The 25632-nt window shown below is 36.0% G+C and overlaps 1 protein-coding gene across 6 annotated transcripts in view; it reads left to right on the forward strand.

The window, feature by feature from the left end:
• The first annotated feature begins 2330 nt into the window (after positions 1 to 2330).
• The window catches only part of TASOR (transcription activation suppressor), a 58086-nt gene continuing 34784 nt past the window's right edge, over positions 2331 to 25632 (forward strand). For all 6 annotated transcript variants that reach the window (XM_058165589.1, XM_058165584.1, XM_058165586.1 and 3 more), the window contains exons 1-10: positions 2331 to 2870; positions 8623 to 8768; positions 9666 to 9758; positions 11211 to 11283; positions 11941 to 12032; positions 13630 to 13797; positions 17123 to 17244; positions 18770 to 18801; positions 20329 to 20434; positions 24834 to 24937. In XM_058165589.1, coding sequence (XP_058021572.1) covers positions 2504 to 2870; positions 8623 to 8768; positions 9666 to 9758; positions 11211 to 11283; positions 11941 to 12032; positions 13630 to 13797; positions 17123 to 17244; positions 18770 to 18801; positions 20329 to 20434; positions 24834 to 24937 — 1303 coding nt within the window. In that variant the 5' untranslated portion in view covers positions 2331 to 2503. The remainder of the gene's footprint in view (positions 2871 to 8622; positions 8769 to 9665; positions 9759 to 11210; positions 11284 to 11940; positions 12033 to 13629; positions 13798 to 17122; positions 17245 to 18769; positions 18802 to 20328; positions 20435 to 24833; positions 24938 to 25632) is intronic.

Genomic DNA, 25632 nt, shown 5'->3' on the forward strand with positions numbered 1-25632 from the left:
TTCACTATGAGAATCTTGATGACATCACTTCCCTTCGGCTTCCTGGTTGACTAACTGTACTCTGGACTCGTTGCTCCTGTGAGTGCCCCCCTGGTGGATCCGGAGGAAATTACAAGGATACTGTGCTTGCCTGAGGATTTTGAATTTTTTTTCCAAATGGCAAAAGGTCAGAGACCAACTGCTGGAGAGATGGAGAGAATTCTGGAAAAGTTATCCAATATGGACAAGAAACTGGATGATTTGCAAAGAGGCCAAACGGAAATAAGAGCAGAAATTGTGACTATCCAAAAGGATTTAAAGGATACTCAACAAGTCTCAGCAGAAAACAAGCAGAAAGTGGAAGGTCTGGAGGGTGAGATGCGGGCAGTGCAGAAAAGAGAGGAGACGACAGGCAATGCTGTGCTTGGACTACAGATGGATAAAATGTCTTATTTCCTTAGGTTTCAAAATTTGGAAGAAGTGGACCAAGAAGATTTGAGAGATGTTGTGACTAAATTGTTGGGAGAATTTCTTGGGAGAGGTGTTGATTTCATGAATTGGGATGTGGATCGAGTTTATAGAGTTAATTCACAATATGCACGCACGCATGCAGTTCCCAGAGAGGTTCATGTCAAATTTGTGAGAAGAGGCGAGATGAAATTCTTAGAAAACATAGGAGTGGGGCACTGACTTACAGGGGCAGGAGATAGCCATTCTGAGGCAGATTCCCAGACAGGTACGTGAAATGAGAAAGAAATATTACTTTTGTCAAGCAAATTGTACCAGAAGGAGTGGGCTTCAGATGGCTGATGCCAGAGGATTGATGATTTTCCGGGAGGGCATTACGAAAAAATTAGTACAATTGCGGAGGCTACGGCCTCGTGGAGGAACACAAAGCCCCCCTGGAATCAGATGACCCAGGAATTGAAGAAGGGGAGGTTATAGACCATGGGGCGGTGGCGGCTGCCGCTGTTGCGGCCCTGGAGTTGGGTCAGGCTGAACCCAGAGTTCTGAGATCCAAAACTAGGAAGTGATAAAGATATTTGGTATTGTGTTGGTTTTCCTTATTCTCTTTTGTATGATATTCTGTTTATTCTTGACCCTTCTTTATTGCGTTTGTAAGATTTGTAAACTTAGCTACTTCGTGTCACCTGCTTGCCATATGGCTGTTGTATGTGTTAAAAAATTTGAGTAAAATTCTTATCTAGCATAAGAAAAATGAAAATTTGCCATACCTGATATGTATTTGTATATACCTTTTTTGACCAATAAAAACTTTTTGAACAAAAAAAAAAAAAATCAACTATAGTAATTCAATTATTTTATAGGTGTATAATCTTACTTTCAAAGCAACAGGTCCCATCTCCAGATCTGCAACTTTTTCTAGTTTGTAAGTTTTTATACTGAACATGGCAAACATTATTATTAGATACATAATGAGAAAATTCACTCATTTTAATTTCAACTTGAAATAAAGTCAATTTTACTATTTATAAGAATATAACCTATAGTGCACAATTTAATTGCCCCAAAATATTGAGGTACATGCTTTCACATCTTAACCATAATAAATTTTTCTGTATTAAGATGAAAGTGGAGCATTAATTAGAAACCAAATAAGCAAGATGTCCTGACAATGAAAAAAGTTTACAAAAGTCTGCAACATGTATGCTACTTAAAATGTTTAACCAAATACATGAATAGCTGGGACAGTTAAAAATAATGTCTTTGCAATAATAAAGTTTGAAATACAAGTTTTGTTCAATGTTTGCCGAGTTTTCTGGGTCCATGAAAAAGTAGCATTGTATATGCCTTCCTATCTAACACTGCAATATACATTACGAAAGCGAAAGTTATTTTCTAAGATAATTTGCCCATCTTTCTAAACTTTTTGATACCGATGCATTATTTTGGGCTAGGAAGGAGGAAAAGATAGCAAAGGCGAAGCTAAGACATTTTTAAGAACAGAAAACTGACGCTCATAAATACAGTACTTCAAATCTTGAAGAAAATAAGCACCAAATTGCTCACGGTTAAAACATCTAATAAGGATCTTCTGGTTAAAAAATTCGGTTTCCTTCAAGTTAGGGGCGCCGGTAAACCACCATTTTGCAATGACATCTGAGGGGGGGAGGGGAAAGACACAAAAAGAGCCTATATTTTGCGTACAAGCACCGAGGTCGAACTAGAACTTCAACCATAACCACGCGCTACTCCACGGGCTGCCACGCCCTTCCACATACCCGGGCAGAACGCGCGGGGCCCGCCTCCTCAAAATGTATCAGAAGCGCTGGACGCTGATTGGCTGCGAGGGGAAGTGGAAAAAGTCCCTCCTCTTTCTTGACGCCCCAGCGCCATGTTATAGTGAAAGCGGGGAGGGAAGGAGCGGGAAGCGGTGGCTTGTTGGCTAGGAAGAGAGGTTGGCGGCGGCGTTGCGGGCTCCTTGCATGGCGTTGAGGAAAGGGGGTCTCGGCGGGGGAGAAGCGCAGGCTCGTTTCTTTCCTGACTGCGTCGCGCAGCTTGAATGGCGGATGCCGCGGCTATGAGTGGCGGTGAAAAAACGCCCGAGCCCTCTCAACGGGTGGAGGATAGCAGCGGCCTCTTCGGTGTGGAGAACGGAGCTGCAGCAGCCGAAGCGGACGATAGCTCACAAAATGGCGCCCGCTCTCAGAGAAGCCGAAGCGATGAGTCGCCGCTGCTAGACCCTGGCGCCGTGGAGGACAGGGACTCCCCTCGCAGTGGCCACCGCAAGACTGGGGTCTCTGCGGCCTTGGAGCAGACCCAGGCTCAGCCCTTTAGCGAGGGGCTGGGGGCGTCGCTCCTCAGAGCCCCCGAAGATCTGCCTCTTAAGAAAAACTTTCAGATTCCCAGGAAGAGCCGAGAAAAGAAAGGTTGTTACTTCGAATCCCCAACCCCTCCCTCACACCCTCCCCACCCCGCCCGACTTCCTTTCCTTCCCTCCCGCTTATCCTCCTTTCGCTCCGCATACATGGTAACATCTCCCATCCCCTGCATGCAGCTGGCTGGCTGGCGGGCGTGGAAGAAAGCCGGGCCTCTAAGGCAGCTTCGCAAAATTGTGCCTCGCAGGAAAGGAAAGAACAAAAAGAGAGAGAGAGAGAGGCTTTTGGAAAACGGTTCGGAATGGCTTCGTTAGAATCCGAATTGCGATTCGGAGGGGCCGGGGAAAAAAGGCTGGAGGATGCCGCCGCCAAAGGCCCGATGCTCGCGGAAGAGATGGTGGGAAAGGCCTCCGCTTAGAGAGGTTAGGCGGGATGACCCGTTAAACGCGATCGCTTCCGTGAGATGCTCTAGAATAGATGGGATTTGATCCTTCCGCACGAGGCGCTTTTTCTCCCGCGTGTTTTAAGGAGGGAAGTCGTTCTGCGCCACGTGCCCTTCGAAGGAAGCTTAGTTGTATATTTCTGGCGTTCTTTCGCGTTCGATCCTGCCTCGTGAACGTGGCCTTTAGTGGCAACTCACAAAGCGTTTTGTCTTTCGTGGGAAATCAACTTTCAGTCCTTTTTTCTTCAAAAGCGGATTATTTCTTAACGCTCAGTAAAGATAGGGAAAGGAGGGAATCATCTATTCTTAGTAAATACGGCTTCCTGTTTCTCATTCTTTGAGAAGATTCATCAACTTAAGCAGTATGTTAGAATAGACTTGTAGGTAAGGTAGGTTGACTTCTTGAAACTGCCATCTCTGATTTATATAACTCAGGTGAATCAAATGTTCTGTTAGGTTGAGAGTCTTCCTTATTTATCATCTTAATAATGGGCCAAACAATGCCTTTTTAAATTAAAAATCGTAATTCGGGAATGCTATAGAGGGAAAACTTGAAGAGCAATCCAGATTCATCTTTACAGACATCTCAAAAGTCTTGGTTCTATTCCAAATAATCAGGCTTGAGCTTTCAAGTATAGATTGTACTAGTGCCACTTTTTACTCTGTTGCCATTGTAGCAGGTACAAGGATCTTTAGTTCTTGAAGATAAATTTTATCACTGCAACATTTTTTACTATTTATATTGGCCAATTCTTATTAGCAGTATACTTAAGAACACATTGATTTTAATAGATTTACAAATGAAGTTCTTTAAAAAGAGATAGCCTTTTTCCTCTTAAAGATTATTCTGATTTGATCTGTATTCTAACACAGGGAAAAGTCAGCCTATTGTCAAGCCTTGATAATGGAAAATCGTTTTGCCATTACATAAAGGGATGAACCAGTCCTCGCAAATGTCTACTCAATTTGTAAATGGCCAAAGATGCTTCATGATGATCGCTCCATGACAGAATAGTTGGGGAAGATATGAAATTAGATATTTAAATTTTTTTGGATGAAATAGTTACTAATTTTGTTTTTAAAAATTAAGATCCTGATTTTTTTTTAGAAGGGTTCAAGTCAAAATTCCATTTCTTTGGCATCATTTATATGTCTTCTGTGAAAAATTCTTGATGACTTTTGAATCCCATATTTCCAAGAGGTAGAGAAGAAAATATCTTCATAGACTTATCCTGCTATGGGTTTGGCTTCAGAACTGCAACCATGTAGAATATTTTGGAAGCATATTTCTGTTGGTCCCGTTTTTTAAAACGAGAATATTGTAAAATTTACCTCTGTTCAACATAGTTATTTAAGAATATTTTAAGAAAAATGGAGGATAAATATGACCATCTTATCAATTTTTTAAAATGAAGCAAATTAAGTCTATTCAGAGGTGGAATATGATATTGTGGGAACCATTCTGTCCAGAGAATTGTAAAAAAATGTTTGCCTCAAAATGAGCAAAGCAATGAAGAAACTAATAAGAGGGATTATGTAATTAGTCTCTTGCCAGAGATTGATTGAGGCGAGTTAGAACTCCTTGGAGACGAATGAGAAGAAAATAATAATTTCTTTTTTCAGAAGAATAAACTAGGAAAAAAAAGGTGAACTGAAATGTGACTTTTTTAAAAAAGCTTCCAAACTCAAGAATGTTTGAGACCATTTGATAGAATAGAGTGGTCTCAGAAGTATCAAACTTTTTAAGCCACATTAAAGCTCTTTTTAATTTTGAAGTATTAAATGAAGATCTTTTTCATTTTGGAGTATTAAATTTTGAAGTTAATTCTAATATAAGGAAGGCAGTAATTAATTTTGTAGAAAAATGGTAATACATACAGAGAAGATTCCTATGAACCATTACGTGAAATTCTTATCTTGGATGGAATAACTTAACAAGATAAAAATAAATAGATTTATTTCTGAGGAAGCAGTTTGAAGCATCGTTAACGTTGATTTTATATATAAGCTGGAGAAATATCTGTTCATCCCAGTTTGTATCATGGCTCACTTGTTATGAATTCTAGTATTGTATACAAACAATCCTATATTAAATCTTCATCACTTTAAGATTTATCCATTTTACAGCATGAGATAGGATATCCATCTGAGATTCTGGTATTCTAGATTAGGCATCTGAATTGACAAATTTAGGGTGTTCAGGATTTTTAATATTTTGAACATTGAGCTATGTTTCAAAAGAAACTAAGATTTTTTCATAAAAGCCAAAAAAATACAAATGTCATCATCTGAAACTTAATATTTTTATTCTAATTCTTTAAATTGGGAATCCAGACTACAAATCTGAGAACTCTTATTTTATTCAGATATCTTTTTCATTTAAACTACTCATACTACTTTGCCTTCGTTCTTTGATATAATGAACAAGGAGTTTTATTTATATAATTCCCCACCTTTATATGTTGTGAAAGAATCAGCAGCTTTATTGAACATTGAAAACTATCTAAAACTAATTCTTGATTGTGCAAAGGCATGCTTTTCTAGACAAGATTTCTAATGTCAATATTATGTATGAAGTAAGTAGAATGAAATTCTATGCTGACCTTTGGTGGTTATGCCACTGATACAATATGTAATGGAGATTGTGTTTTTTAATAGACACATCTTATTTTTTTCTTGGCTCACCTACTTTGCAAAAATTGAAACAATTATTAAACAGTACAATGCACAGTCTATGAATGTAAAATAATACAGAAAGAAGTGAAAATCTGATACAGTGCTCCTGTGCTGAAGAATAGGTAATTTATCATAGAAATTTCCAAATCCAAACGAGCGACTACATTTGAATTATACACTTGGGCACTTTGATAGCTGTGTCAGTTGCTAAAAAAATAGATTACTGCAGTTTTTAAAGCTTATAAAGTTAAATATTATGGACCCATCAGGTTTCTTTCTGGAATACAATTTTTAAACATAGTCATGGCTCTTTTTTCCTCACTTTTTCCTTTTCTCTCTACTGTTTCTTGTTCTGTTTAAACCGAGTTCCCTGTATCCCTTGATGTTGAACTTTATCAGTGTTTGAGAACATGGTAAACAGTGGTGCCTATGCCATTGCACTGAATTGTACTATTTCTGAAAAAGGATAAACATTCAATTCCACACTTACCTGCAGTTCACATTAACTACATCTCTTCCATATGCTACCTGTTATAGAGAAAGAATTCAAAAAGCACCGTTTAAAATTTTAAAAGTAAAACAAAAGCGTCGCATAATGAAACTTTTGATTGTTCACCTTCCCCACACCCAGTGCACATACCCAGCTCTGCCCTGACTCAATGTGGTACATGCTAAAACAGGTGTTTTAGATTACAAATTTATCATTTCTGACTGTTATCCATGCCAATAGTTGTAATCTAAGATATCTAGAGCCATTACTCTAATAATGTGTGGCTAATAATATGCTGACTATTTGTATAATATTATCTGAAGTTTGTGAAACTTCAGCTGAAATCATATATACAATTTAATAGATAATATAGAAATTGGGACAGTGTATTCAAAAAAAGGTATCAATTACTGTTGAACATTGTGTTCAATATTCATTAAGGTGAATATTAATAAAAAACAAAAAGGCCAAAGGTTTAAAAAAATATAATGGCTAATATTTGGACTCTAATGTTAGATCTTCCTAGCGTACCGAAATCACATTGTAACGGACTACTGGTTCTAGATTTTTACTATGTAGTTGAAAATAGTGTGAACTACTGATTTTCGGTAGGTAAAGTTAAACATGATAAGTTTAAGACTGGATAAAAAGGAAGAGGAAAGGAAATAACTATCCTCCCTCTTTACTTTTTTTTATAATAATTAAACTTAAATAAAATACACTTTAAATTGTGGATATTCATGCAAGCTTGTCAAATATTAAAATATGTGTTCTGGTGATAGTTAATTTTTATAATTAATATTGGATGTGTTTCCCCATTGCAATTTAATAAATGATTTGCACATCACATTAAAACAATTATGATATAGGAAAACAAAAGTAAAAATGTGCATGTAATCAAATATATCACAGATCTACAAAACCACTAACCCAGATAAAACATAAAACTGAAATCAAACACTTTTAATAAATTTATGAAAAGGTATTAAATGCAAGCTAATGTTATCTGTGGGAAGAGTATTCCACAAAGGAAACGCTGCAAGAAAACCACTGCCTGAAAGCCCCCATCCTTCATAAAAATATAGGATTATGCATATGTTTTTCTGGGAAGGATTGAGACTGATTGGGGATGTGTTTGAATATAATATCCAAGCCATATTTATTTCTGTCATAAAATGTTTCATTATAACTACCACTGGCTCCTAGAAAACTCAGATATTTGTATGGTATATACAGTACAGGCATAATTTGTTTACTTTATTGAGCATAAGTCAAACACAGTAAATAAAACCACCATTGATTTAAGAGCAGTAGAAAGGCTTGGAAAACATCTGGTCGCATTATTTTGGATTTTTTAAAAAATAAAGTTGAATCTAATTACTTCTTCGATGCAAGAACATCAGAATAGTTCAGAACTATAGAGTTGATGGGGAAGTTGAAAAAGCAACCTGTTAGAAGGCAATAATTATTGATACAAGGAAATTACTGTGAATTTTATCACCATGAGTTAAACTCAGCCCAATGGAATCTTTTTTTACTACTATATTATAACTAATAATCAGCATTAATGCTGCAAAGTACTTTTGTAATTCAGTTAATAGTTGCTACATTTTGTAGTATTTCATACTACAAAATATATAACTGAAATATGTTGGATTTATTAACATGAAGAGTTCTTGTTTGTAGCACTATACCAGAATAGTTGGATTAGTCTGATTGGTTGGATAGATCCATCATGTTTGTGCATTACTCCACTCTGTTAAAATAACGAAGTTTAGAAAAAGAATATTTGTTGAACCTAGTGTATTAATTTCATACTTCAAAACAAATCCAAAATGTATAAGCCAAAAACAAAGTCTAATTTATTGCTTTTAGAATTTACTAAGGAGATCCAGAGCCTCAAGTTCAATCACACAATGGAAAAAATAAAGGAACAAGTTAGCTGTTTGCATTAACATAGTATTAGCTGTAAGCCATGCTAAACCAACAATTTTCGCCTATTTTGAATAATGGTGTAGGAGAAGCAGCTTTTCACTTAAGTTAATGCTTTTCTACGTTATTAGGATAATAGATTTCAGATTTACTAACACTCCAATCTTTACCTTGGGAGTTTTACTGATTGCTTTAGTTTCTAAAATTTTATAGCTTTATTAGGCATCAAAAGTGACTATTTCCTATTTTCTCTTTCTTGGTAGCTCTTTTTCATCCCATAACAAATGAATCCCGTGAATTTGAAGATATTGTGAACATTTTACATTCATCATATTTAGATATCTTTTCAAAGGACAGATTCACATACAAAAAAGCCAGTCTGATTCATAGTGAACTGTTGGAAAAGGACGTGAGTATATATTATCAATGTACATAATTACATGTACATTGTATGCATGTAGAAATTTCAGATGATTTAAGTTATGATGGTATGCTTTAGTAATGTAAAAGTCAGGGAAAAGTTATAAAAATATATTTTGATTCTGAAAGCTTTTTAGTATTGTACATATTGAAGAGAGGAAACTGAGGTAATTTGACTTCTAGTCCTGCTTTAGGCACGAAGCCATCTGTGTAATCTTGGGCCGGTCACAGGCACTCTGCCCTGGGAAGGAGGTTATGGCAAAACACTTCTGAAAAAACTGCCAAGAAAAGAATACGTTGATGAAGATTCTCTCAGTCATCCAGATAGAGTTGTCTGGAAGTCTAGTCATGGCAACTGAACTTTTCTTGTTGATTCAAAACTTTTCACTGCTTATCCAAATAGCTTCTTCAATCTGAGCAAGTTGGTTAGGAGGACCCTATATAGGTCCTCCAGGGAGGTTTCATGTCTCATCTAATCTAAGATGTAGGCAGAGAATTGTTTTGATTATTATGTGGGAAGAAGGGCATAGTGTATGAGAGCGAAGAAAGGCCTGGGATGTTGGGGGGAGTTACCCCAGTAACTTGTGATTTTCTTGCTGGCTACCCCATTGATTTTGCTTATGGGAAGCCAGCAGAGACGGTCGCAAATGGTGATCATGTAAATGAAAGTGCCCATATTTTGTTCATTGTCTGAGGGAAGTTGCAAAGGTGGAAACTTTGAGGACCAGTTCTGAATCCATTCAGTGCTATGACCATCATAATTTAAATATAATAACATAATAATGTAAATGGTTGCCAAACAGATGATTGTAACTTGAGGACTACATGTATGCTATGAAATGTGCTAGTTTTTGTTCATTATATTAGTTTTTTTCTCTTTTGAAAGTTCATAGAGAAACGAAAAGAATTGAAACAAGATGGGAGGTCAGAGAAAGAGCTTGCTGAGGCATATGCATTTCTAAAGGTTGATCGTTCATTGGTAAGAATGTAATTTTTGTTAAGTAACTTTTAAAAGTATTGTTGGCTTTCTCAAATCAACAGAATTGAAGCATAAAAAACAATCTCTTTGCATATCTGGAAGAATTTTGTTAAGCAAATTCTTCATATTGAGATGTTAATGTTAACACCTGTTAGAATAGAAGATGAAATAATATTACTACAAAAGAAAAATGTGAGGATGCAAAAAATTGGTAGGTGATGATTGTTTAGCACTCAAACAAAACTATTCCTGCATGAACATACTTTCATTGGCAAGTTTTCTAATCTTGTGCCTCTGAAATAAAATATGGAATTAGGCAAAGTCTGCTTGTCATTTCAATTTGGAGTAGGGTGAAATATTTTCTGGAGGCAAAAATAATCCCCTTCAACTTTTTATTTATACATTATGGAACTTATGAGGTTGGGGTTAGAGGCTTACCTTGGCTGTGTGCGTTATTGGTTTTTGGAATAACTTCAGAGTAAAAGGGATGTGCAAATCCTTTGAAATAGGTGTTTTAGAACATTTAATAATACTAATTTATTTTGAATTGTTAACAGCATCTTTCCATATTGTATGTCACTTCAGCAGACTGGAAACATTGAAAAAGATGCTATTTTTTCATTATTTGAAAAATGGGGTGTTTATGTGGTTCCATGCTTTTTAAAGCACCATTTTTGCAGGGTTTGTGCTATCTTATTATTAAGCAGAAAGGCAAAGTCCAAAAAAAGAGAATTGAAAATTTAATTATCTTGCTTTGTCTTTTCAATTACTAAAATACTGTGATTGTCTAACAATTACAAGCACAATATAGTTTATTTTGTTCTGTAATATTATGGTAAAAGGGATTGTCATCAAATCTTTCCAGATGCAGATATTGATGGCTTCTTTGAGCATTTTAAATATTATTGAACATTCTGTGCCAATCAATGCTAGAAGTTTAATACAGTATAGGTTAGTTTTTAAGATTATGCAAAAACCATTTTGATTGAAGGTAACATTGACAAACTATAAATATGATGGAGCTTCGGCATTTAATCAGCCATGCACATGGTTGGCAGGAGTACAATAAGTTGTGCTCACATGTGAATGCCTATAGCACTTGCTTCTCAGCTGTGATTTGAATGTCTTTTTTTTTGGTAGGGGTATATTTTGGGTTTCATAATGTCTGCTTCACCATTTAGTGGACATTAATTTGAAACAATCTTTCTCCCCAACTCATCCATTAAATCAAGGAATTAGTATAACCAAAAATATATTAGGTAAAGGTAACAAGTCAGCTTATTGTAATTGTATGCTTTCTAAAGCCTCCTGTCCTAACACTATTTCAAAAAGCAGATATTAGCAAAACAAACACAAAAATCAATTAAAGACTAATATAATAATAACAATTGGTCAGTCAATCATTATATTATCACAAAATTCTCTGGTACATTAAATAATGTTTAATTTCAGGTCCAAAATATATGTGAAAATGGCTTACTGGTTGGCCATTCCAAGATAACTGTTCTCGGCAATCCTTCAATGGGTAACTATGTCTTTCTTTGTTATTAAATATGTGGCAACTAGAAATATGTTGTATTGTGCCTGATTAATACATTTTAAACCAGGGTACCAACTTTATCCAGCTGACCTATTCTGAATTTTTAAACTAGTTACCAACCTCAGTTGTTTATTTTCTGCTTTAATCCATATGATTTATCAAGATGTAATCATAAAGAAAATTCTTATAGAAATAAAAAATAACTTTGGTGACTCATAATTTTCTCATGCATTAATATTAAATGATCTGGTTACTATACTTGCAGACTTATTAAGGAAGTGGATGGCATACATGTTCTTCAAATAAGTTTGTTTTTCCTAGATGAAAAATAATTGCTGCTACTCACTTGGATGGTGTTTCAGTAATTTCATGGAAAATTTTAGGATAAAATCAAGTATCATAAAGGGGTATGACCTTTTACATAGAAAGATATCTTTAAAGTAATGAACATTAGCTTGGTTGGGATGCTGAAAATGCCAAATTTACCACTATTCTGTCATTGGATACACCTTTTGTTATTGGAAACATAACATTGAATTTTATTTATACTATTTTGAAATACATTATGTGGAATGGCTGTTTTGACATTTTTTATATATCATCAAAATAATTATGTAAATGTCATTTGTTGACATCTTACAGGTGTATATCTTTCCAAATATGCTGACTTGTTACAGACAAATCCTCTGGAGGCTAGTGCAACTGGTGATATTATTATTTTTAAAGTAATAAAGGTATGTTTTGGGATTTCCCTTAAGTTTATATACATGCATACATATATAATTTTGAATATATATCAGTATCAATACATGAACAGTGACAAATCTGGGTATTATTCATTTAAATACAATTAGTAATGATAGTATTAATATTTGTTATTTAGATCATGCTTCTATAATTAAAATGTTATATGTATTTGTGATAAAATACAGGCCTTCATTATTTAGTCATTCAACATTTTAGTCCCCCATTCCAATGACAATTGCAATATCATTAAAACATCCATAGTGTCACTATCTTTCAACATCTAATCTCTATATCTAGCTATTACTTTTAGTATATTATATAAAAATATGCATCATAATATTCCCCTATTTCTTACTTCTGCCTCTGTTCTAGCTCCTAATAAAGCCAATCTTGTGTTACATAACATTTCTTCTATCCATAATCTCTTGCCCGTTTTAATATTTCAATTCTTACTCATTTTTTAACTTGCCTTCCAAATTCCTCCCTTGGGTCTTCATCTTTATCTACATCTTTCCTGGTTAACTTAAGTATTTCTGTCATCTCTACTATCTTTTGCTGCCAAGCCTCCAGAGGATCTGCCCAAATCACTATTTTCTTTTCAAAGATATATTTTTGTTTATCAAGTATCATTCTTTGGTCTTTTGGCATGTATTTTTCCTGAATTGCTTCATAAGTTTTTATTGCCTTCTCTTTCTTATCTTCTTGTTTTATTTGTTGATTTGTCCATTCTGTCTTTTCCTCTCGTCTCTATTATCTCCTCTGTTTCTTTATTCATTATCCCTTGTGGAGCATTTTCTACCTTCCCATTTATGTTATTCATTAAATCCATTATCTCCCTGTGATTCCTTGTCATGATATCATAAATGCTTTGAAATATTGACACCATGTCTTTTTGAAACCCACTTATTTCCTCCTGCTGAAACATCTTGTCGTCTTTTAGTAAGTCCCAATATAGCTCAACAGTCTGTTAGTGGTCGATCACTGCCCCAGAGTCTCAGTTATCTTTGATCTCAGAAATTTGATTTGAAAACCATTTACTCAGTCCAGATGTTTCTTCTTCGGGAATACAGTAATACAGTTCTTTATGTCCCAAAGTTAGTCAATTTAGCTCTTTTTAGGTAATTCAGGAAGATTTCCAAATGTCTCTTTAAGTCCACTCTATAAATTCAATCATGGCTCCTAATGTTTGAAAGTCACTTTAATTAGATGGCTTCTGTGTTTTTACCATTAGAACTCCAGTAGTCTTGGAGCAGATAAGTAGAGAGCAGTCAATCAAGTTCAGGGAGCACCAAAGATTCCACAGTTCAACCCTACATATATTTTCTTCAGATTGTTATTAAGGGAGGTTGTATATTCATTTGTATGACTTAATTCTGTAGGATTAAAAAGTGCACTGACAATTTAGGAAAAAAAATGCTATTTCAGATAAAATCTAGTTGAATCGTCTTTGACTAAACTGAGGGATATAGTGATTAAGAGAACATTAATGTTCTATAGTGTTGTGTGTGACTTTACAAGGTGGAAAATGTTGCGAGCTTATATTGTACCTGGAATAATATTAATCATCATTTCCTAATATTTTAGGGGAAAATGAAGACTATATATGATAAATATGATAACCAGACAATAAATGTAATGGACTCAGCTGTTAAAAATGCACTGGATCCTACACCAAAACATGAATGCCATGTTTCGAAAACTGCAAACAAAATTATATCCAGCCGTAGTTACAGAGCATATGAACGTACACAGGTAAAACTAATATTGGAAAATATTTATATGGCTGCCGTAACTTCCTAATTTAATGTAGAAAATTGTCTTCTAATTTGTAAGATTTGGGTAACAGTACCTTGGACTGTGAAGTATTCTATAAATGAGAAATCCTGACTTCATAGAATAACATGAGTGAAACCTAGTTTTGGTTGTACTTGTGGATACTGGCAAAAATGTGCCACAACTGATTAATAGCTGTCCTTTCTGTTAGCTGGGAACATTGCAAATACACAACTAGGTCTGATAATATAGTCTATTTCTCTGCTTTGATAAAAAGTGTTGTACGAAAGCCTCAGTTAACTGAAGAGCCCATCTGATCTGATGACTATACCATGTGGAGGGTTAGGGTTAGAGTTAGAATGCAAGGGGAGTAAAAAGTAAAGCGCACAATTGATTGACAGAAAAATACATAAGTTATAAATGTGAAACTAAGAAAATGGAAGGTAAATGAGAAAAAAGATGATGTTGTGGACAGAAGTCAGTGAATAAGTGAAGTGACAATGGATGGTTACTTAAGAATTAAAAGATTAAAATATGTATCAGAAAATACCGGTATTGGTACTGTGGTTGTAGATTGTGTGTTATGTTTTAGTGAAGTGATATGAAAGAGAAGACTTTGGGAGAAAACTATTGATCATTTGAAACAATTGCTGTTCAGGGAAAAAATTGATACAAAAAGTTATTGGGCCATTTGGAGATTTGAGAATGGAGACTATTGGATGAATATTTGACTAGTAAAAGTTTCATTTGTTCTGAATACATGACAAGCAAGGCTATTCAAATACACACATGGAAAAATACACACATAAGGAAAAAGACATAGAATAAGGAATGATTAATAATAAAAAGGCAGAGGAAATGAGTGTTTTTATTTTGTGAAATTGCCTAAGAATGTTTGGCAGAATTGTGAAAGATTACAAACATGACAAAAACCAACATTTGGGAACTACCTGTGAAGGTTAGTTGCTGATTGCAGATAGTCAAAGGAAAGCATGCTTGAGAATAAATTAAGTGCTCATTAATGGTGTAACATTGAACAAGAAATAAAAATTGCATGATACTACCTTGGTTATATTCAAGGATAATTCTTACAGTGTCACTAGAGATGTATTGGTTGGGAATATGAATGCATATATTTCTCTGCAGAAACTGCCACTTAACTAGCTAAGAACTGAAATGATTTGGAGCAAATGTAGATTTTAAGATTCAGTTAGAAGAGTTCACACCTGAAAATTAGTGTATCAAGCTCCAAGGTGGTTTGCATTTAACAAAAAATGGAAGGAACAATTGGAAGTAACTGTAGATAACATAAAACTATAATCTGATGAATTGGGTATGTTGGTAAAATGTTACTAATAAAGGAAAAGTGGATGATATGCAGATATTAATAGAAAAGTTGTGGGAAGTATGCGATACATTCAATATCTATAGATGATAGCTACATATAAGAGTATACTTCAACCCATTTTATTACTTGGAAATGAAAATTAATGTATCAGGAGAAACATAAAAATAAGTTTTTGCAATGGAAGTGTGTTAATTAAGCATTTGTAGTAAAGTAAGAGACAAGGGAGAATTTCGGATGCTAAATAAATGTGGACTGAATACAAAAGTGACTGACCAGTATGATAGAAGTATATTACGAGGCTTGGCTGGAAAGAATGAATAACTGAATTACAAAACACTATAAAGGAAGAGTTGATCAGTGAAAAGGAGTAGAAAGAGTAAGAAAGTCATGATTGGGAATTGAACAGATAGATCTCAAAAAGAGAAAACAAATAGTTCAAAGAACAAAGGACAACTGTGAAGTAATTATAGATACGGTGGAAGCAAGAATGATCTTCACTAATAAAAAATTATAGAAAGTCTGTTGAATGAGGTGGGGCAATTTAGAGAGAGAACATCTTACAGATCTGAATACATGGTTTAAATACATTTGCAAAGAATCAGCAAAGCAATTAAAATGCCCCCAAACGCCCCCTCTTATCATTGTTTATTGGACGTTACATAAAGTTTTCGGCTTATTCAGCAACGTATTCCTCAATTAGATCTACCCAATGGAAATACCTTTTCCATGTGTCTTTAATAGAAGAATTAATTGGAACATGTCAGCTTCTTTCCTACTATTAAATGAACTTCGGTCAGCCTGACCCAACTCAGAATGTACTAGCCAAAGTTATGGCTATTTTTTCTCAGAAAAGGCGTCATAGATACTTCCTTATCTTAATGCCTTACACAACTAAATAGCTTAGGTTTGACTTAGGTCATGAGAGGCGTAGATATGGAGTCACCAAGGCTCTTATTATTTACAGGAATAATTCTTTTTCTCTCAATTTGCAACTCATGCCTGAAGTTATGATGCATTAGTGGCCTTGAGGAAAGTTGAGCAGAAATGCTGCCTAGGAAACAATCAGACAAGAGGGTCTGGAGCCTGCAATAATTTAGCGGTCACAGAAAGAAACTGAGAAAGGAAATTGCTTAAAAGGATCAGGCAGCTAAAAGGAGAAGTGGAAAGTTTGTACTTTCAGATTTTCAAGATTCTGTCAATATAGTCTTAGAGTAAAGTAGAGTGAGTTCATTTAGTTCTGTTTTCTGTCTGGTTTGCCTGAGAAGGTTGACATCTTGCAAGTCATAGTAATGGCTGAACTGGGGCAGCTGTGACTTTGGGCCACACTGTGGTATTCCTTCCCCAACTAGCATGCAGCCTCTGCTCCCAAGGGCCTCCCTATCATACCCCCCACCCAAAAAACAACCACAACCACAACAACCACAACCACAATTCTGTACTGCCTCTCTGGGGTTCCATCTGCTTAAAGACTTGGGATTCTCACGTAACAATGGCCACTAAGTCACTAAGTAAAACAGTCATGTGACATCTCACTTAATAACCACTTTATTGATTGAAATTTCAGTCCCAATTGTGATTGTAAGTCAAGAATTACCTGTGTTTTCTCTTCTCGCAGACATTATTATTGTTTTCTACTGTTTTTCTGCACTGTGAATAATACGACTTACCTTAACGATAAAATAATGTCATTGATGTGTGTGTGTGTGTGTGTATCTTGAATAATTGAATGTATTCCTAAACAAAATTACAGAGATGTGTTTGGCAAATGGTTTTTTGTTCCCAAATTTCTTTTATTATTAATTAATTAAATTTATATGCCATCCATCTCCCTGATAATGTGATTCTGGACTGCTCATCACTAAATTTCAGCAAAACTAGGACTATATTTCACTGATCATCTAATTGAGTTGACCCAGTAAATTTCAGACAAAGTTGTTTGTTATGTATTTTTTCCAGTATTACTTCTATGAATATCAGTTTCATGAGATCAGGCAAAGACCAAGACAAGTGTGTCCGTATGCTGTTGTATCGTTTTTGTACAAGGATGAAAAAATGCAAAAGTACTTGCCTCAAGTAAGGTGAGTGAAGCTTTATATATATTTTAAAAAGTACTGTGTAAAATATTAGTTAAAATTTATGACCTTTATTTAATCAAGCCATTTATATACTATTCACATCCCTTATACTCTGTTAAAGCAACTAGTAGTATTTGTGAAAACAAAAGTTATAAATTCTCCCTAAACAGTAGTGAGAAGGCTCCCTTCAACTCTAAAAGCAGCTTACTCTACATGGAAAGTGATGAATTTAGGTTTTTGCATTAGTTTGCAAATCATGGCAATGATATTAGCTATAACTCATCTGAGAGATACACCTTCATGCTTAGCACTAAATGAAGACGATCCTGATGCTTCCATAATTTCTGGGATATAACATTGAAACAAGCGGAAATATTAGTTTTGGCTTGTCATGGGTAAAATACACATAAATTGATGTTCTTTTTCTGAAAAAGTACATATCTTCAGGTTCCTTGGTTATGTTTAACATTAGCACACTGGTGTTTTAGGATGTCCTAATCTCTGATCACAGAGCACTGAAAGGTGCTGTAATAATTCTTAATTGCTCTTTTTCTGCCCCATCCCAGTGATTCAAAACGGTGCTGCTCTTAGATGTATTTCACGATTTTTGTTCAGATGGTAATGATCTTGGGATATTGTCTGATTCATATTTGCAGTGCCAAAATTAAAACCTTTTGACTTCTTGTCATAAAAATTGGGGAAAGGAGAAAATTGTTGGAAACCCCGCAAACTTCAAAATCTTCAACGAAGTAGTAATAACTTAAGTGATTTACTAAGAGTTAGAAATGGAAGGCCTCTAAAAACCTAACTATAATCCTGAGCATGTCCTGGGAAACAAAGGAACTTAAAAATGCAGTCTAATGATAATTGAACTACCAAATTGAGCTTCCTGTTAATAAAATCCTTAGTGTCCTCAGTTTGGCTCATTGAAGTTCAGGTTATATAAATTTGCTTTGTCTGGATGTTGTTGAGAATTTTGGTATGTTAGGTTTGGAATATTCCTGTGTAAAAGATAATTCATATTATTTCCTCACATTTAATGCTTCATGATTAATGTATTCAGTGTATTTATGTAGAATTATCTGGAGAATTTTGTACGTGCCATTTTAAAGTATTCCATAGTTTCCCTTTGGGATTTGTCGTTTTGTTGAAATTCTAATTCCCTCATTAGAAATAATGAGGGAAATGGTTTAAGCCGTTGCCTACTAGAGAAACAAGAAATACTGCCATTTCCTGCAAGTGACTTAAGACCTTTACCTGACTGCAGTGTTCAAAAATAAATAACTTTAACATGACCTTTAACCAAAAAACTTCCACTCTTTGTATTGTTTTGAAAGGTGTAGAAATAACTGATGGGCTGTGGGCGGTCAACGAAATATTGAAGTCCTAGCTATGAATATTCTTCCATTCTTTTCTATATGAAAAATGTTTTATAAATTGTATACAGTTCTTCTATAAAATCTATATTTTATTACGTACAATAAAAATGGATTGTTTTTTAAATTATAACTATTTACTTTGCTTATAGATCAAAGACTTCTAGTATGGATAAGAGTACTGGTAAGAATTCAATTACTAAATAAAATTGTGGGCTATTGCCTGAAATTTTAATTTGGGTACAAGTAGTCCTTGATTAATGACTGCTTCATTCAGCAACTGTTTGAACTTATAATAGTGCTGAAAAAATAGATTTATGTCCAGGCTTCAAATTGATGACCGTTGCAGCATCTCCACAGTTACATGATTGTGATTTAGGCACTTTGGAACTGGTGCATGTTTATGATTGACACAACACTCGGGTCACATGATCACCATTTGTGAGCTTCAAACGACTTCTGACAAGCAAAGTCAATGAAAAAGCCGGCAGTAAGTTGCAAGTCCTGGTCATGTGACATCACACATGATGACTGCAGCAGAGATTATATATTAAAGTCAGTCACAGTCATGATGTTTCTTTTTTTTTTTTTAACAGTGTCACCTAGCAGTGATATTGCTAGTCAGGTTATTAAATGAGGGCTATCTCTAGTTGCGATATTCTTTCTGCAAAGCAATGGATGCTCATCTGTTTTAAATATACTAAAACATTCTATGCCTTCCAGAGAATACCTCAATTACTTATTTTTTCTAGTTAGAATTAAACTATTAAAAGTATTTAAAGATAGATATATATTCTAGGCCAGCTGCCCCTAACCTTTTGAGTACCAGGGATGGTTCCATGGAGAACAGTTTTTACGAGAAATGGGGGTGGGTGCCTGGATGGGGTTTCCCTTGCTTGTGCAGCCTGGTTCTTGGACTCCAGTTCCTGGAAGGCTTTGTGTTAAGAGTCTTTAGAAAGATAAGAAACTTAGGAGCTGGAATTAGGCTCCTAAGAATGGAATGTAAACTTGAAAGAGGGTGTTGCTATTTCCAATTCCAGTGATTGTTAAAGTTTTAAGTGGTTCAGATAGGCTATTTTGACTATACTTTTCAGCATGAGTAAACATTAGTGATGGAAGCTGTTAAATAGAAGATCCTTCACTAGTTTCTTCTCTAGAGAGAGATCCATATGGGATTTGAATACGACTATCTTCATTCTACTGATATAGAAAGGAACTATTTAAGTATATTCCATTTACTTAGTGGACAAAGAATGTTATATTTATGCCCATCACCCTGTTGTCTCATTTTAGATAAAAGCCTGGAAGTGGGAGGAAATGTCCTTCTGTCTACTTTTCACCTGTGCTACAGGCTGCTGTGGGCAATAAGATAAATATTTTATAAGGAGATGTAATGTTTTTCTACTTACTAAACACACACAGTAAACAACATTACTAGTTTTAGAAATAAGCTCATTGAACATCTTCCCTGTTTGTACAAAAACTAAACCTAAGGTTTAGATTGGACACAGTAGAAATATTTGTCTTTTCCATGCTAGTCTATCTGTATAGAATTCCTGGTCATTGTTATTAAGTGAGTTAAATTCAAGACTATCTATTACTGTTAGCAAAGGTATTTTGACACTGCATATAATTACCTTGATATTAAAATCCCCCTTTTTTAGAAACATTACGTTAATATTTTGAATATTTTTGTCCTGTTATATTATAGATAAAGCAAGTTATACTTTATGGAAAGGGCAACTTTTAAACAAAGGAAAGCTTGTTTGTCATGCTGCTTTGATATCTGAAAAACGCCCTACGCTTCCCTGCAAACTGTAAGTATAAGTAGACCTGAAGTCAGTTTGAATTGGACTAGATTATCTAAAATTTTGAAAAATTGGAACATTGTAGTTCTGTGCACAGTACTAGTAATTTTATTTTTAACTGCTAAAATGCATTGCTAGCTTACTTAGTTCTCGATGCTACCCAGGTTATACACAAGATACAAGAAAAGTTTATAAAGGCAAAGTTCATTGAGGAAATTAATACAATAAGCATATATACACACCGGTAAATTTCACATCTTACCTAAATATAGCTTCCTATACAGGATCAACAAAAATAGGATAAATTAATACTCTCTGATGTACAGTCAACAATTACAGGTCCCTCACATCCTGGACATAAACAGTTTCAACTCCTACCCTCAAAACAACGCTATAGAGCACTGCACACCAGAACAACTAGACACAAAAACAGTTTTTCCCAAACACCATCATTCTTCTAAACAAATAATTCCCTCAACACTGTCAAACTATTTATTAAGTCTGCACTATTATTAATCTTCTTATCGTTCCCATCATCCATCTGCTTCCACTTATGACTGTGTGACTGTAACTTTGTTGCATGTATCCTTACGATTTATATTGATATTATTTCCTGATTGCTTATTTGTACCCTATGACTATCATTAAGTGTTGTATTTTATGATTCTTGATGAACATATCTTTTCTTTTATGTATGCTGAGAGCATATGCACCATGACAAATTCCTTGTGTGTCCAATCACACTTGGCCAATAAAAAATTCTATTCTATTCTATTCTATTCTATTCTATTCTATTCTATTCTATTCTATTCTATTCTATTCTATTCTCTACTTCTTGACTATACAATCTAAGTATTTCACCTATCTCTACCCTCTTCCACTGCCTAGCTTCCAAAGTATCTACCCAAACACCTATCTCCCATTCAAAAGTATCTTCCTGTAACTCCAGATCTCTTTTCAACTCTCTTAAAATATTTCTCCCTTTGTTTAATTCATCAATCACTGTTATTTTTATTATCTCCTCCTTGTCATCTTTTGTTCGCTGATTCTTCAGTTCTATCTTTTCCTCCATTCCGTCTGTTGGCTCATCCCTTTTCTGAGCATCTAGATCTTTACTCATCATCCCACGTATAGTATTTTCCAAATCTCCTTAAATCCTTTCTCCATTATATCCTTTGTGCTTTGGAAAATCAAGGCCATCTCCTTCAAAGTTCCACTCATTTCTTCCTTATGAAGCATCTTATTTTTTTTTAAAATTCCACTTTTATCCAATAGTCCAAGAACCATTTATTCAGACCTAAAATTGCCCTTCAAGAAGTACACTGATCAAAGTTCTTTGTATCCCATAGGAAATCAATCAGTTCTGTTTAAATAGTCCCAGGAGTTATCAAAAGCCTCTTTATGTCCCCTTTACAGGTTCAATCTTCTAGCATAATATTTAGGAGTCACTTTAAAATAACTTCCTTGTTCTCATATTTGAGTCTCCAGTAGTCTTGGGGTAATTAGATATAACCGAGTAGATCTTTTCACTTCTTATATGAAGATCCTTCATATAAGTATTCCCAGACTTCTATATTTTCCTTTCATCAGCAGGTGGCAATCTCAACTTACATTTCAATGTTGCCACTAGTCAGTCTGATTTTTGTTATTTTGATTGTAATTTTAATTGTAATTCAATGATAGAAACAAGTTTTTAAGTAAAAAATTCCAGCCTTTTAAAATACCTTCCCATTATCATGTCTTCCCAGTTTAAGAATCCAGTCTTCTGTATTTTTAGAAATTTATTGTTTTCTCTCTAGATCTTTTCCTTCCGGTCTGATATTTTTCTCAGAATGCTTAATTGCCGCTTTAACAAGCAATTCTGAGCAGGTAGTTCTAAATTGTTCCTTGGGAGTTAGGTTTTAAGTAAAAAGGAATCCTCTCTCCCAGGAATCCTTTCCTGCAGTTCCAGTCATTGTTCACCTACTTCGCTCCAGCACCAGTCTTAGTTGTTCCTTGGTTGTCTCAGCTTCGTGGCAGCTCTCTTTTGGCTGCCTCTTCTCACTGTGGCTGAGAGGGAAAAAGAACCCGGAGTCAGACAGAAGAGCTGTAACTCTCAACAACCTCATGGAGCAACCCTCTTTGCTTCACCGCCCCTACAGGGTGGTTTTGGCTCCTTTTGGAGCCCACCAGTGGGGAGACCTCGGCACGGGAGTGCAGAGACCCACGCCTTGTGTCTGATCTCGCCGCAGCGTCAACTGGAAGCCCCCATGACACTATTATTATTATTATTATTATTATTATTATTATTATTATTATTATTATTATTATTATTATTATTATTATTATTATTTAAACTTTTATACCGCCCTTCTCCTGAAGGACTCAGGGCGGTTCACAAGACACTAATCTGATGAGCAACTCTTTGCTTAAGGACAAGTCCCAAACTTCCTCTGACTGTTCTGTGTTGGCTCACTAGGCTAATACCCCATAGTCTAGAGCAGGGGTCACCAACCTTGTGGACCTCAAGGACCACTAAATTCATAATTTTAAATCCCGTGGACCACTCATATTATCTGCCTAATGACCACCTGGGTGAACATGGCTAGGTGGTCATGTGACTGGGTGGGCATGGCCAACCCGATATCACTCACATCGAGGGGCATCTCACCAGCCTCTACTCACCCCTCCCCTCTCAGGCACTCCTCGCCTCCCCACCCAGGCTCCTTAGGGCCCTAACAGGAAGCAGTTGTTGGAGCTAAGTAGCCGCCATGAGAAAGTTGGCAAAACAGCTGCTCAGTTCAAATTGGATCTGACCGAGAAGGAGGCTCACCAGAAATAGCTCTCTGAGGACTACCAGCAGAGGGTTTCCAAGCAGAGGGAAGACCTGCGAGAGTGCAAGGCCAGGTACTGGTGCCTGGAGGCTCAGAGGCTGAGATGGCCAGCCAGTTCCAGGCCATGAGGCAGTCCCACTGGAACTGGTTCTTTGCTACCAGCAGTGCTTCCCTCCAGCCTTCGCCCAAAGCCCTGCACCAGGAGGCCGAAGCAGACCCCAAGTCAGAATTTCTGCCCCCCTCCGACCCACACAAAAAGACCCCGAAGGGGGAGACATTCTGCAGCAACACAAATGTTCATTGCACGTATCCGTCCCAGGGGCCATAGTTTGAGGACCCCTGATTTAGTGCAATATAAAAAATGCAAATAATTTTTCTGTGGACCACCAAAATTTTCTCAAGGATCATCAATGGTCCACGGACCACCAGTTGGTGACCACTGGTCTAGAGCCATATGTTTAATTTGGTGTTTTATCCCATCTCTCCTGCAGAAAAACAAGGTAGCATCCAATTTTTCACCCAATTACCCCTGTGAGAAGTTTGTGAGACTAAGAGTAAGTGTCTAGTATGAAGGTCACCCAGTGAGTTTACATGGCTAAGGGTGGATTTGAAGCTGAGTGTCCCCAATCCAGCATTGTAAACCTTTATACCTTAGTGCCATGATGGCAAACTTATAGCACGTGTGCTGGAAGGCACGCAGAGCCATCTTTTCGGGCACGTGATCTGTTGCTCTTTGCTCTTCCGGGTTCCAGTGCGCTGGCCAGCTGGTCTTCACATGTGCGGAAGTGCTGGAAACCGGAAGAGCAGCCACCTGTGCATGCTGGAAAGATGAACTTCCTGTGTCCAGTGCATGCATGCGCACCAGCCATCTGTTCTTCCTTTCTTTCTGGCACACATGCGTGCAAGAAGACTAGTGCACCGGAAACTGGAAGATCATCTTCCCGGCGGGCACATGCACATTGGGCAGCTTCTCTTCCAGTTTCTGGCACATGCGCACAGGCTCCCGTTTCGGCACTAAGTGCCAAAAAGGTTCGTCAACACTGCCTTAGTGGCTACATATGCAGGTTTCTACTGTTCTGATCTTTGAGATTGGGATTAATTATGAATTGGTTTCTATGACATTGGCCTAATTTTCTTTAGTTAGGTATAGATCCAATTATACATACCAGCCAGCATGTTTTTCCTGAGATCTTAGACTCTTTCTATGATTCCCTTGCATCCATTGTCAGTTGTTTTGCCTTTGCAGAAGAATTATTCACGGATTTACCCTCATCAGTTGGTTTCTGTAGTTTCATCCCTATCCTTACATTTTTTACATAAACCTGGTTGCAACTTTTTTCCTAATCTGATTCTTGGTCAACAATTAAGCTGTTTGCACAGTTCCAGGTTTTTGATAGGCTATGAAAGGGGAAAAAAAAAACAGTTTAGACCAGTACCGGATGCGTCCTGTGCTGGCCATGCCTACAACTGATTTAGCAAAGGGAGGGGGAGTCTGGCTATGTTACATGACACCGCCGTGATGATATGAGTTTGACACTCCTGGTGTAGACTAAAGTGAAAGAGTAATGAAATGTTTTTTCTTCTATGACCACTAGTCCTGAAAAGCTTGATGTTGAAATGGTAATGAGCTTTGAAAAATTGGCACAGAAATTATCATCACGTGCATTGGCTAAAGAAACTTATTCGGGAGAAAGGGAAGGTAAGAGTTTTTCTAAGTTAAGGAAAGCAAGATTTACCAATATAGTTATTCTTTTTAAAAGATTACTTGTCAAATTGAGAGTTTCAAATAATTGAACAGTACTATAATTGTTAGAACACAAATGGAGAAAACTCCAATTAGGAGGGAGGAGTATATAACTGGTTATAAACTGTAGTTGGTGGTATATAATTGGGACTGCTTAATAACATCCATTCGTTTAAAAAGAAATCATTGTAATTTGTATGTATATCTAGCAAGCAGTTCTTACTATGTTGTTGCTGCCAAGATTCACAGAACACTTAACTGAAAAAGGAATTTCCTCCAAATTAGCGAACAGGTTTTTCTTTATTTGATGGGATGAGGATTGGGGGAGATGTACTTTCAAATTCTTAGGGGAGTTCATTTGAAGATCAAGGGAATAGGAAAATTCACACTTTTCCTCACCAATTCCATTATATTTTATTATTGCTATCATTTAAAATAAGACCAGATTTCAGTTAAGTCTTCAGTGAATTTTAATTTTGAGATCAGCAATCTGGTGTACTTATTTCTAGCAACAGAGAAAGCTGCATTGATCCAGTTAATTTCAATCTTAAACCGCCTTTAGTTGTCTCTCATTGGTAGCAGTCAGATTCCTTATAGTGTTGGGGGCTGCTTAGAATGATCAACATTGCTTCACTTCTAAACTCCAACCA

The sequence above is a fragment of the Ahaetulla prasina genome, chromosome 2 (assembly GCF_028640845.1).
Source record: "Ahaetulla prasina isolate Xishuangbanna chromosome 2, ASM2864084v1, whole genome shotgun sequence".
Taxonomy (NCBI): Eukaryota; Metazoa; Chordata; class Lepidosauria; order Squamata; family Colubridae; genus Ahaetulla; species Ahaetulla prasina.